The sequence below is a fragment of the Hyperoodon ampullatus genome, assembly GCF_949752795.1.
Source record: "Hyperoodon ampullatus genome assembly, chromosome: 15".
Lineage (NCBI taxonomy): Eukaryota > Metazoa > Chordata > Mammalia > Artiodactyla > Ziphiidae > Hyperoodon > Hyperoodon ampullatus.
Genome location: NC_136928.1, coordinates 20,627,651 through 20,641,702, shown reverse-complemented (window position 1 = coordinate 20,641,702; position 14,052 = coordinate 20,627,651). Strand labels below are relative to the sequence as shown.

The 14,052-nt window shown below is 41.2% G+C and overlaps 1 protein-coding gene across 1 annotated transcript in view; it reads right to left on the bottom strand.

The window, feature by feature from the left end:
- Positions 1-14,052, bottom strand: part of SLC9A4 (solute carrier family 9 member A4) — a gene marked incomplete at both ends in the record, with an annotated part of 51,777 nt that overhangs the window by 14,800 nt on the left and 22,925 nt on the right. The window contains 6 exons of the mRNA XM_079720952.1: positions 822-983; positions 4,791-4,861; positions 8,634-8,720; positions 9,293-9,495; positions 12,267-12,484; positions 13,716-13,975. Of these exons, the coding sequence (XP_079577078.1) occupies positions 822-983; positions 4,791-4,861; positions 8,634-8,720; positions 9,293-9,495; positions 12,267-12,484; positions 13,716-13,975 (1,001 nt within the window). The remainder of the gene's footprint in view (positions 1-821; positions 984-4,790; positions 4,862-8,633; positions 8,721-9,292; positions 9,496-12,266; positions 12,485-13,715; positions 13,976-14,052) is intronic.

Here is a 14,052-nt window from a genome sequence, read left to right as displayed (position 1 = left end):
TCGTAAACCATTTCTTGGGAGAAAACTGGGCATCTTTGGGGAGGGAGTGAATTAATTCTTATGATATTCAAGGAGTTCTCGTTAAATGTCAGAGACTTAAAGCAGCTTTAAAAAATGTCTAGCCAGCTCTTGGGACAATTGGTTTCCAGATGCTCCAACTGAAGCACCAGGCTTCAAAGGGCATCATCTTGTAATGATGGGGTATGTACCAGTCTTACCCCACCCTCTGTTCCACTGGTAGCCAGTTCCCTCCTTGCTCCTGTTCACAGCTGGTCTCACACAGATGCAGCATTCTCCCAACCGCACACAGGTCTTTGCCTGAGACACAATTACAAAACACGGCCTTCTCTTTAAATATCCCACCAATCACCACACCTCTTGCCCAAATCCAAGTTAGCATCCTAGGATGCTGACCTGGTCTCTCCTCATAGAAGACAAGAAGAGAGATGACTTATGGGAGAAAGACAACGGCAAGATTAGCGGAAGCAAATGAGCACAGGTTAAAGGGTAGACATGTCTAAACAGGAAGACTTGTAACATATGCTAAAAATCTTCTATAAATTCATTTGCCCCGCCCTCCCAAAGAAAGATGTCAAAAAACTCTCATCTTTTTGCTGGAAAGTAATTTTCAGAAACTAGGTGAAACAGATCAAGCATGGACCAAGCTATAAGATGCCAAGACTTAGATCTTATTTCTTCCATTTTTCCTTTGTCATATCTCTGCCTCTTCACTCCAAATGGTACCTTTAAATGGAACAATGAGTTAGTGCCCCTTGTAATTCTGACATTGAAAGTCTAGATCGAGGGCAGATGTCACTTACTGATGGGGCATGGAAAAGGCTGTAGAACTTAGTATCCCGGTCTCTGCCATTTCAATAGCTTGTTTCATTTCCAGCTTCTTGTACAAAGAAACGATGCTCGATTTTGGCAGGTTCTCTCGGATTAGGATTTTCCGTAAATACTTATGATCAAACTTCTTAAACCTAAAAACGGAAACCAACTGTTTGGAAATCTTCAATCTCTGTATGTGTTATGTAAGTATATACTTTTTCTAGAAACAAACTACACTTAACTTTATTCTGAAAAACACCACAACAGTGCCTGAAACACATGTGACTTTGAACACATTTAAAAAAAAATAATCATAGCATTTATACATTTTTTTAAAATAAAGAAAGAATGGCCTAGTGACCTGAATACACTGAAAATCAACCAAACAAAAGGAAGGGACAAGCTGTAATCAGGGCAAAAAGTGGACATTAGTGGGGAGCTGGGGAGGCCAGCTGAGTTCTAGCTGTGGGAGAAGAAACGGGGTCGGGGAGTCTGCTGTACCGTCCTAGTAGCTCGTAACAGTGGCAGCTGCACTTACAGTGATGCTGGCCTGTTCAACCAGAACCCACAAGTTTAAACAGCCTGGTAGTTACAGTAGTTTTGCCCATTACACTGCAGATCATTTTGAATCCTGCCAATTAGGTGGGGTGTGGGGAGAACCCACTTATACCCTGACAGTCTGAGTGATGGAGCATCTGAATAGGCCAGACGCTGATGGATGCTCACTATTGCGCCAAAGCTCTGGCTGACCCATTAGACGGAGCCACATGGAGCATACGGTGCCTTCAGAGTCCACCATCTGTTTGGAGGAGGAATTTTCCACACCTTCAATCATTTTCCATTCAAAGAGTAATTTGCTGCCTGATTTATTCTGGGATGCTGGCTTATCTGGTGGTTGGTTAGTCTCCCGGTCTGTGAGGTGGATGGACTCTGTATCAGCCGAGGCTCCTCTGGGTTGAGCAGTCTGTGATTCCTTGGGCTCTGTGATCTGTGTTTGGTTCATACCAGGCTCACTCTGGCTCCAACTGGGTCACCCCTCAGCCTTCTCGCTTTCTGCCTTTCTTCGTGAGAAGCTATTGTTGCTGTTTATTCCTCAATCTACTGCCATCGGCACTCCACCCATCAGGACTTCTCTGATGCTCCTCACACTGGGTTCGGGTTCACCTTGACCTTGGGCTGGTCAAGGCCAGTGGTTGCCATTGTCCTTGCCCTATTAGCCACTGGTTTCTTCTGATGGGCCACTGGGTCACTTACTCTGAGCCCTGCACATCCTGCTTCCCTTCCAGCCTTGCTCACGACTTCTTCCAAGTCTCCTCTGCCCTTGCTCTTCCTTACCTGCCCCAGAGGCATGGAAGCTTCTCAGAGTCCCGTCCCCAGGAAGCTTCCCCTCTTCACCGGCTGGTAGTCATCTCACCCACACCCATGGCTTTGGTTACCAAATACTCACTGACAACTCACAACCTCTATCACAGCCACGATTTCCTCCTGAGCTTGAGACTAAATTCCAAATGGGGGCTGAGTGAGTTATCTGAAGCGTCTTAAACAGAATCTGTTATTTAACTCCAAACATTCTTCTACAGACTGTAAGCTTAACCACGGCACTGTTACCTCCCTAGGTTCCGTGTCTGAAGATCTGATGGTCACTCTCATTTTCCCTTTCCTCATCTTCCCCTCCCTATGCCATAGCCAGCCTGTCTACCCCAGAAGTATTTCAGTACCCCTTCTGCTGGTCCCTTACCCTCACTGGTCGGAAAGCTCTGCAGCTCACTGAAAACAAAAGACCTGAACCCACATCAAGGTTGCGCTGTACAACAGGTTAATCGACCTCTTGGAGTTGGTTTGCTCATCTTTAAAATGAGACTAGGGACTTCCCTGGTGGTCCAGTGGTAAAGAATCCGCCTTCTAATGCAGGAGACATGGGTCTGATCCCTGGTCAGGGAACTAACTTCCCACGTGCCGCGGGTCAACTAAGCCCACGGGCCACAACTACTGAGCCTGTGTGCCGCAAACTACAGAGCCAAGGCGCTCTGGAACCCACACGCCACAACTAGAGGGAGAAAATCCGCATGCTACAACTAGAGAGAAGCCCGCACACCACAACTAGAGAGAGAAAACCTGCACACTACAACTAGAGAGAAGTCCGTGTGCTGCAGCAAAAGATCCTGCGTGCTGCAACTAAGACCTGATGCAGCCAAAAGTAAATAAATATATAAGTTTTAAATAAATAAATAAAATAAAATGAGACAAATAGTGATAACACAGGAGAGTTAAGGAGATCATGTGACAGATAAATCCTCTCTTTCTAATCCAGCTTCCATATGGCTATTATAGTTTGCCTTCCAAAAGTCAAGTATGGCCATGCTACTCTCCTATTTAATAGCCTTTTGATATGAGTTTTAAAGGTCAAATAGAACTTTATAGTGTTAATGGCTCTAGAGAGCTCCTTAGCTCTATACCATAAAAGTGTGTCCTTGTCTTTCCAGTCATGTCCTCCTTTTTTCTTACCTTGTCACTCTCCCTGACCATATCCAAACCATGACATGCTCTTCCTTGCCTTTGCAGATGGAAATACACTGCCGCTACTGCTGTTGCTTGACAGGCTTTCCATTCTTCTTTGTCTGGATAACTGATTTATTTTCCAAACTCACTCCCATTTCTGTATTACTATAGTTCTGTGCATTTGCCTCTGTTATAACATGCGCCATATTGACCATAATTATTTGTTCAGGCTCTTTCTCTTCTCCCCCACCCCACCCCCAGGACCACATGTACTACATTGTGAAGACCTAGAACACAGTGAGGGTGTCTTACTACTCTTGACATAGTTTAGAAAGTTAGGTATAGATTCGGCTAAATGGAAGAATATTTAATAATGCTTCATTGGAATAACTATGGCATTTGAACTTAAAAATAAATCCATGGCCTAAATTCTAGATCAGTGGATAGTCACAGAATTTAAATTCTATTTTAACACTGTAAGGACTGCTAAAACGATGCTTCTTTCTACCTCATAAAAAAAATCCCACTCAGGAGACTTCCCTGGCAGTCCAGTGGTTAAGACTTCGCCTTCCAATGCAGGGGGTGCAGGTTTGATCCCTGGTTGGGGAGCTAAGATCCCACATGATCTTAGCCAAAAAACCAAAACATAAAACAGAAGCAATATGGTAACAAATTCAACGAAGACTTTAAAAAATGGTCCACATCAAAAAAATCTTAAAAAAAAAAATCCCACTCAAAAGCTCTCAGTTTCTGTGCCACCACCCTGCAAGAGCCAGAATTTTTAAGATCTAGTCTCTCTTGGCATCATCAACATCAATATGTTGGAAATGTCTACCATTTGGTTAATTGAACTACTGCTAACGCCTTCATCCTCCAAACAGCAGTGTGAAACTTCAAAAATCTCGTCTTCCTCCTCATCAGTAAACTCTTCTCAGAGCCATGTCATTAAGAAATATGGCTGTAGACTAAATCCAGAAGAGGATGAGTTCTGAAATGTGAGATGTGGTGGAGAAGAGGGCCCCCTGGAATCTTTACAGAATCGTTATGTGGGAAGGACCTCCCCCATGATGGAGGAATCTCTTCCCCAGGATCCCTGATGACTCACCAACCCTCCTTTGCAGCCTCTTGAAGCCTGTCATTCCCTGGTTGTGCTTCTCGTATCACTGGGAAACTTGTCCTTGTTTTAAACTTAAATCTGGTGTCTCTAATTTCCACCTGTCAGTTGTACTAGTTTCCTCTAAAGCAACCAAGCCCAAGTTCACTGCTTCCTCCACCTGGTAGCTCTCCATTTCCCAGGGCTTCTGCCTGCTTCCTGTATGGCATGGCTCCCAGGTCCTTTATCTTCCTGGCCACCTTCCTCAGGACTCCTTCTAGTTTTATGTTCAGCTTCCAGTGGAACCTTCTGAGGTTCCCCATGTCACATATATCCCTCCTCGGTGGTGAAACCTCTGCCTCCTTACTTGTCTCTCACTTGGTAGTGGCTCCACTGCCCACACACATCTTCAATTCCAGCCTTCAAGTGATCCATCAGCTGCCAAACCAAACACAGAAAAATGATTGTTGATGAAACATTAACACTACAAGACACACAAGGAAGGTTAATACACCTTGGAAAACAAAGGGGGCTTTACTTTCCAGGAGCATACCCTCTTTTCTATCACTCTGCTCATGTAACTGATGCTTATAATGCCTTTCCCAGTAACACCACTTAGTTTCATGATGCAAAGTCTCTGTAGATAATTTCTTTAATAAAGCACATAACTTGCAATGAAAACAAGGTACCTGCTTTGCTTTGAATACTATTTTTCTAGAATGATCTAGGAAATTTCTCATTACTGATATCACATGGATATAAAGCCTAATAATTAACTATTCTTTTAATTTCATTGAGAAAGAAAAGAATATGCCAGTATCCAATTTATACAGCTCCTGAAAATATAATTCAACAGGTATTCTATTATAGTAGCAACATATAACAACAAAATTTATCTATATGCCTCAGTTTTTGTTTTGTTTGTTTTTTCTTTTTTTTTTTTTGGGCCATGCCATGCGGCTTGCGGGATCTTAGTTCCCTGACTAGGGATTGAACCTGCGCCCTCGGCAGTGAAAGCACAGAGTCCTAACCACTGAACCACCAGGGAATTCCCATGCCTCAGTTTTTATCTGATCGTTTTGTCTCAGTATTTACATTTCACCATCCAAGCCAATTACACTACATTTGCTTTATCCAAATTGTTTATAGGAATTTAGGAAAAAACAGTCTCTTCATAATTTATTACTTTACATATAATTTAAATTTGTAATCATTGAAGTTTAACATGGCTTCTAAATTTTTTTTTGCAAAATAGATTAAAATACTAAATTAATTCTGAAATAATTATGTACTCTCTACCAATAATTATACCTTTTTTTGAGAAAAAGAAAAATAAGAAAGGGGTGAAATATCCAAGTTCTATTGTCTTAGGTATATATCTAATTTCTTAAAATAATGAACAGAAGGGATGAAGATAGAGACAAAAGTCTTCAATTGGGTTAAAGCACTACTTAATTTAAAATGCTCACTCCCTATCCCCATCTGTTGAATAGTTTCAAATGGCCTTGAAAATTTTTCATTTGCGTTTCCTGGAATTAAAATTACTTTATTTCCTTAGGTGACTTTGGCCATGAAATTCAGGTCTGACTTTAGAAAGACTTCATCAGTTTTTCCAGCATTAAAGTTATGGACTTTCAGGCATGAAAGAAACCTCCAAATTATGTGGGCCAATCATCCCCTCCAAGCCTGAATCTCTTGTAAAGCAACTATGCCAAGTGTTTCCGGTTATTGCTTGCACACATCCACTTCACCTTTGGGTGAGCCGTACAAGCAACTGTCCAAACACTCTTCATTAACAGAGCTGAAGCCTCTCACCCTATGTTTTCCATACATTAGTTCTCATTTCTATTTCCTGTAGCTACATGAAACGCCATCCCTTCAATACTGTGTTGGACTTAAAACAAACTGGCAGAAATCATGATCAACTTCATTTTCACTTTTATCAGAGTTTTCACCAAAACTGCCACTAGGCCATGTCTGCTGAAGTGGAAGCTGTTACCCCTTCTTTATTATAAGTTCAGGAAGAGCAGAAAATCCCATGTTCCATTAGAATAATGATTTCTTTCTTTCTTTCTTTCTCTTTCTTTCTTTCTTTCTTTCTCTTTCTTTCTTTCTTTCTTTCTTTCTTTCTTTCTTTCTTTCTTTCTTTCTTTCTTTCTTTCTTTCTTTCTTTCTTTCTTTCTTTCTTTCTTTCTTTCCTTCCTTTCTTTCTTTCTTTTTCAGAGTAATGATTTTAGAAGCAAGTCAGGCAACTCTGAACATTATTCATCGTGATAGTTTTCTGAGGTGTCCACTTGGCTAGGCTACTCCCCTGTTATTATTAATGCCCGTCTAGATGTTGCTGTGGAAGTATTTGGTAGATAGGATTAAAGGTCACTGATCAGTTGCCTTTAAGTAAGGGATATTATCCTAAATAATCTGGGTGGGTCTGATTTGATCATTTGAAAGGCCTGAAGAATAAAGCAGAAGAAAATTCCACTTGCTTTTGCCTGAGAGTTCCAGTCCACCCTTCCTGATGGCCTGTCCTACAGATTTTGGACCTGCCTACCCAGCACCCATAGTAGGTGAGCCAATTCCTTACAACAAAGCTCTTAATATATATCTCCTACTAGTTCTGCTCCCCTTGTTGAACCCTGACAGAAACACTGCTAGCTGGGACTCAAAAGGGAGAGAGAGAAGGTGAAATGAAAGAAAGCTACTGGGCCCCAAATTTTACAGGCAAGAAGCAGGCTGATCAAACTAATAAGCCGCTAGAGTTACAGATGTAGAAAACATACTTATGGTTACCAGGGGGCAAGGTGGGGGAGGGATAAATTGGGAGAATGAGATTGACATATACACACGACTATACATAAAATAAATAACTAATAAGGACCTACTGTATAGCACAGGGAACTCTACTCAGTACTCTGTAATGGCCTATATGGGAAAAGAATCTAAAAAAGAGTGGATATATGTATACATATAACTGATTCACTTTGCTGTACACCTGGAACTAACACAACATTGTAAATCAACTATACTCCAATAAAAATTACAAAACAAAACAAAACAAAACTAATAAGTCACAAACACCTGCTACTGTTCATGAAAAAAGAACTATGACTCACAGGGTGGAGGGGAGAACACAGAAGGTGGAGCAAAGAATCATAGAAGATTGTTCCCAGGACTGGAAACCCAGGCAGACTTGGAAATTTGCTTGGGGTGGATGACTCCTTTTTTCCTTCCATATTTCCCCCTTTTGGAAAGGGAATATCTATAGCCGTTATCTGATGACTGGCCTACCAGTGTGTTTTGGGAGAAGATGACTTGTTTCTTGAGTTTCACAGGTTCAGAGTGAAGAGGAACTGTGTCTCAGGACGGATTATACCCAGAGCCTCACCCATCCTTGATTTAGATGGTTGAGATGCTGAGAGTTGGGTCTTTTGAACTCACAAGATGTAGGTGAGATTTTTGGTCTCTGAGTTCATTCTATAGTGGATTGAGGCTTTTGAGATGTTGGGATCGGTTAATGTATTTTGCATGTGGAACAGACATGAGTCTTTGAAGGGCAAAGGACAGATGCAATAAGCAGAATGTATGGTCCCCAAAGATGTCCAGGGTCCTAATCCCCAGGGCCTGCAAACATGCTAGTTTTTATTCAAAGAGGAATGGATAGCAGATGAATTTAGGCTTGCTATTCAGCTGACCTTATGATAGAGAGAATACCCTAAATTACCCACATGGGCCCAGTATAACCATAAAGATCTTTAATGTGGAAGAGGAAGGCAGAAGAGTCAGTATCAGAGTGATGCAGCATGAAAAAGCCCTGCCTGGTCATTGTTGGCTTTGAAGACAGGACAGTTCCACAAGCCGAGGAATGCTAAGAACCTCTAGAAGCTGGAAGAGGCAAGAAAACAGACCCTTTCCTAGAACCCCCAGAAAGAAATGCAGCCCTGCTACATCTTGATTTTATCCCAGTGAAACCCATTGTGAACTTCTGACTTCCAGAACTGTAAGATAATAACTGTAAGATGTAAGCTACTAAGTCTACGATAATTTCCTACAGCAGCACCAGGAAACTAGTATAGTCACTGTTGGTGGAGCTGGAGAGGAAAGAGGCCATGTCTAGTGACATATACACACCTCATCAAAGTTCTAAATCACTCCCATAGGTGACAAAGAGGGAACGACTTATCAACTTATTAATTATGACCAAGAGATAACTTACACGGGTATGAAGCTCTTCGTTGATGGATTCTTTTTTATTGGTCTTTCTAACATCCAGGTACCTGACCAGAGGTCCAATTGTGATTCCCTAGATCATAAACCACAAAATAAAGCATTTTGTTGTAGTGAAGACTGTCAGGATAGAGAGCAAAGCTATTGCAAATTTAGAACTTCCAATTTTAATGTCTTTGTTTTGTACTAGTTTCTCCTGGATAAATGCTCCAGTGTTTACTTTAGTTCTTACTTAATACCTTTACACTCTGCAATAAAAATAGGCCTGATGTCTATAATTTAAAGCAGGGATTTAGTTTCATTCCTTACAATAACCTCCCATTAGTTTGCTGAGAGCTAATATCAGCTATAATAAAAACTATTTAGTACCAATTCTTATCTCATTTTCAGCAATAGACATCAGGCGAGCTATCATTCACCTGTACAAAGGGATATTTTGATTAATACGTTTTATCAATTAAAAGGTCACAAAATGTCGAGGTTACAGGATGACCAAAAACATGACCTAGAAATATTTGGGAATTTAGTTTGGGTATTGGGCACTTGTCTGAAAATCAGATAAAGTGTCCCTTTCCTGGTATTTTACTAATTTAATTCACAATCCTGAGAAGAATCGACTTATTTCAAATATGAAAGAAATCTACCAACCTGAATAAATACAGTAAAATATATAACTACTAGAGTAGCAGTGACAAACATTTTCTTCCTAGGAAAAAGAGACAGAGGAAGCAAAAATGCAAGTGAAAAACTTCCAGCTCCTCGGACACCACTGTAGAAAATTATGCACTGGTCCTTGATGGAGAAGGGGAAAGTCCGAAACTGGTTACTGATATAGAAGAGAGCAAACACGCCTAGAAGGGGGGAAATACGTATTAGAGCAGAGGGTCACGAATGAGGAGACACAGCAGCGTTAGTGAACCCAAGTCGTGTGCATGTGCCCACAAAACAAGGCAACCTAATTCCATCACACCCATGGCAGTCTGTCCCAAACAGAACAGCTTACAAAACGTTTTACTTCTTGGGTAGTTGTGAGACGGCAGTGCTTCAAGTCAGAAGTGTTCTCTGGTAGTTTCCCAGCAAGACTGCCTCTGTGTGCGCGCATGCGTGTGTGTGTGTGTGTGTGTGTATTTAAAGTAATAAATCTTGATACTTTTGATATAAGAAATGGTATATACTTTCTAATCTATTTTATAAATTTGGCTCAGCCTTTCAAAACTAAGAAAAGCAAGGGTATCACTTGGAGGGTAGAAGCATTTTTATCAGCTCATACTCTCACTGGTTCAGCAGAGGAGGTGTGTGATTTTGAAGGTGAGATTAGCCCTCGCAGTGCCTGGGGTCTGTGCAGGTGAGCAGATCTTTTGTGGTTGGTTTGGATCTTCTTGAGGCTCAATGCAAAAAAGAAAGGAAGTTGGCAAGGGGTCCAAGGGGGAGCTTCTTACTGTCAGTAAATGAAAGGTGGAGGGCAGGAGAGCTTGCTGAAAACACAGAGGTGTTTTCTACCACATTGGTTTTTCATCCCCATGTGGCTGAGCTGCCACCCATGCAGTGGTTCCTAGTGAGAAAGGTCCCTTCACTGATGCTCTGACTCATCAAAGCAAAAGTTTCCCTGGAGAACAGTAAACCTCTCGGTATCCTCATGTGGTTTCTAATCGCACAGACATCACAGCAAGCATCACTGACATTAACTCTACTGCCCTGTAGATCCCCACAGTACTAGAACTGAAAGGGACCTAACAAATTTGTCCACACCCACTGTTTTGTGGTTGGGGAAGAAGCTTTTGAGTAGTTAACTGTCTGTCCAAGGTCAAAGAGCTAGTTAGTAACAGTGATAGGACTTGATGTGACATTATAAATTTATACCAGAGTACCCTTAATTCTTTTCTCCCCTGGAGACCCAATAGGCACATATATTCAGAGTTATTTTTATGAATATTTTTAATATTTCTACATTCTTGTTATTCTTTCCTAGCATCCTCTGATAGTAGGGACACTGACAGTGCAGGAGACAGTAAAATTTAATTTTTCTCATTTTGTTTTGTTTGTCCCGGCTCCTCCACGGGCTAGTCCTATGATCTTGGGCAAAAGTCAATCCTTTCATGTACGCAGTCTTCTCACCTGCTTTCTGGAGGTACTGAGTACTTACACCAGAAGGTGGACATAAGGTTTAATAATTTAATATCTATGAATAACATGTTATAAGCCTTCATGAGTGTGAACTATTCTTAGCTACGATGAGTCAGGCAGGAGTGGGAGAGCTGGACTCCGACACCTGACTCTGTCCCTTGCTGTGACGTGGCCAAGTCATTCTCCTGGGAACTGTTACATCATTTCCCTCAGATGGAAAATGAAGGAGCTGGGTGGCTGGTCACCAAGGGTGAAGCACCGTGAGGTCTCCCCAGCATTAATCTCCCAGCTGGTTTCTATGCTTGTTGGCTGGGTGGAAGCTCTGAGGTGGTGCCTCTTGACATTCACCCTACCCTCCTGTAGATCCCTACAGTATTAGAACTGAAAGGGACCTACGAAATTTGTCCAGACCCACCATTTTGTGGTTGGGGAAGAAGATTTTGCGTAGTTAACTATCTGCCCAAGGTCAAATAGCTAGTTAGTAATACTGATAGGACTTGTGAGATTAGACATTTATATCACAGAATCCTTAATTCTTTTCTCCCCTGGAGACCCAATAGGCACATATGTTCAGAGTTATTTATATGAATATTTTTAATATTTCTACATTCTTGTTATTCTTGCCTAAATCCTAAAAACCATTCTAAATTTAGAAGGGATATGTTCAAGATGAGTTCTGAGCCATTTCTCCTAATTTCTCTTTGAGCAATTGGCTTGAAAATACTGGTCAAAGTCATGTAAAAAATGCTTCAAATATTGGTTAAAGTCATTTAAAAATATAATCACTTCTAATCAAAAGGTAAAGCATATCTTGTAGTTCAGTACTGGAGTGTTCTTTCTAGCTCCAGAAACATAAATATACAAGTTAAATTAAAAGCCATTAGTCAAGACACCTCGTGTTTTTAAATTAGGCATAGTTTATAGGGGTGATACCACTTACATTGTAGAGTTGCCTTTACTAAGCACTTTTCAAAAATAGAGATTCACTTCCTTTGTTTTCTATATATCACACTCAACCCTTGACTAAAACCACCTGTAATACTTAGGAGACTGTTTTCTAACAGTACTTGCCTTACAAAGACTACAGTTTGTGAGATCTCACTTTTCCTGTAACAAAAGTATAAAAGAAAGCCCGCAGTTTAGAATCTATATCTGATTTAAGGTGCAAGAACTCATAAGTTGGCAAAGAAGTGAAGAGCAAGGGATGAATGTACCGAGTTATATTTAAATGTGTAGATGTGAAAGTTTTCTCTCAATTAAAAAAAAGTGCTCCTGCTTCAGCCTTGCTTCAGTGCAGAACCTTATTGGCCAGTAATTATTCTGAACTGATTGAGGAAGCAAACGGAGAACATTCCTGGTCACTACAAGGTACCCAAACCCCCCTAACCAGTAAAACCAGTTGGCATCACCTCATTGCTTATGCTTTAGCCTTGCAGGAAGGAATAAGAAAAATAAAAAACGAAGCAGGTGGGACTCTCCGGGCCCTGCTGTGTCTTACTGATGGCTCTCCAGATCTGGCAGAAGGCCAGGGTGAAGCAGATGAAGGCCCAATTCCACTCGTGGTTCTTCCCAATGGTGGACACGCCCATGAAGATGAAGATCAGGGTCTCACTGACGCTGCTCAGCATCTTCATGAAATACTTGATGGTCGTGTAGGATGTCTGGGACACATTTTCTTCGACATACTTTTTCATTGTCACTGCACAGGCTGTGATTCTGTAAAAGGAAAAGAGTCTCAGGGAGAAGCCACAAGACCTTGCCCCTCATTGGAAAGTCCTCCCTATTGGTGATGGCACAGAGACGTTTTTATCCAGAGAGAACATCTTCTCCAGTCCTCTTTCTGGCTGCAGATTTTTCCTGAGATTTTCTTTCTTCCTCTTCTTCCTCCCTAAGGGATCTGCACAAGTTGAGTGTGGTAGGGAAGGTGGGCATGACATGGTTTTCCCGCAACAAAATGGCACACAATTCACGCACGAGCCAGAAGCAGGACTGTTTTTATTTTGCTCCCTCCACCCCCATCATGAGCTTTGTCAGCCCCACCTCATACTCTCTACCTCACCTGCCTTAAACCAAAATAACCCAGTGCAGTTACCTAGAAAGAATACTTCAGTGAGACCCCCTCATGTTGTAATGTTTCCTACAAAATTTTAATGAGAAATTTTTCCTTTAAAATGTTTTGTTCTAGAGCCACTTAGCAAGTCTGGATGGGAAAGAAAGGACTTTGCCTTGTCTTAGTAGTTTGCTCACTTTTAAGGTGGGAAAATGATGAGTGCCTAGACTTTACACTACTGTATTTAATTAAGATAAATATTTCTATACAATAACATTGTGCCCAAGTGGCTGGGTATGAGGATGATGTCATAAAGAAGGCAACACGATCAGATAGAATAAGCCAAGTTGAGAAGCCTCACTCCAAGATCTACACAAGGATAAACATTTCAAAAATATTTTCATTAGGAAAAAAAATCTGAATTTCTAGTCTTATCCCATCTACCTAGTTTCACCCCACACTGACCAGTCCTGGAGCTGTGATGTGATTTGAGGGAAATAGCAGAAGGCAGAGCCCAGGAATGATAGTAGCTCATGGCACGCTTCCCTTTAACTTAAAATAATGCATTTTTCAAGGAAAAAAATAACGACTGAAGTGAGACTTTAACCTTGAACCTCCCCCAGCTCTTCTCTGCACCAGCTTTTCTGAGAGTTATAAATTGACCTTATAATTGCTATGCAGGAAAATCACCAGAACAGGGCAAAAGCAAATGCTGGAGAGAACATTTGTTTGGCAAAGGACCTGAATTGGATTTTACAAAAGTTCAAAAAACCTGAATCCTGAAACGCTTTTGAAGATTTAGCATTAGGAGTCAGGCCTTTCTCAAAGCCTGGTCCACAAGATGCGGTGCTAAACTCTCTTTTATTGGGTGAGAGTTGGTCCTTGGTTTGTACTCACGCCAGGATGCCAGAGAGATAGAGCGTCTCAGCCACTAAGTAGGACAAGTAGCTGAACATGAAGACGATGAGGGGTTCAATCGCTGAGATGTTCTGAGTGAAACGTGTGATAAACGCAGAAATGAATCCAAAAATGACGCCGAAAAATACTCCCCCGCACCCCACGATAATGAATCGGGCACATCCAGCCAAAATGTCCACAGGTTCTATGTCTTCAAATTTATGCATCTTTGTGAAGGCGATTAATATGTTATATAAGACCTAGACAAAAAGAAAATGAAAAAAAAAAGTAAACATGAATTAGAAATGAGAAACAACTTACACACAGATTCTTATCT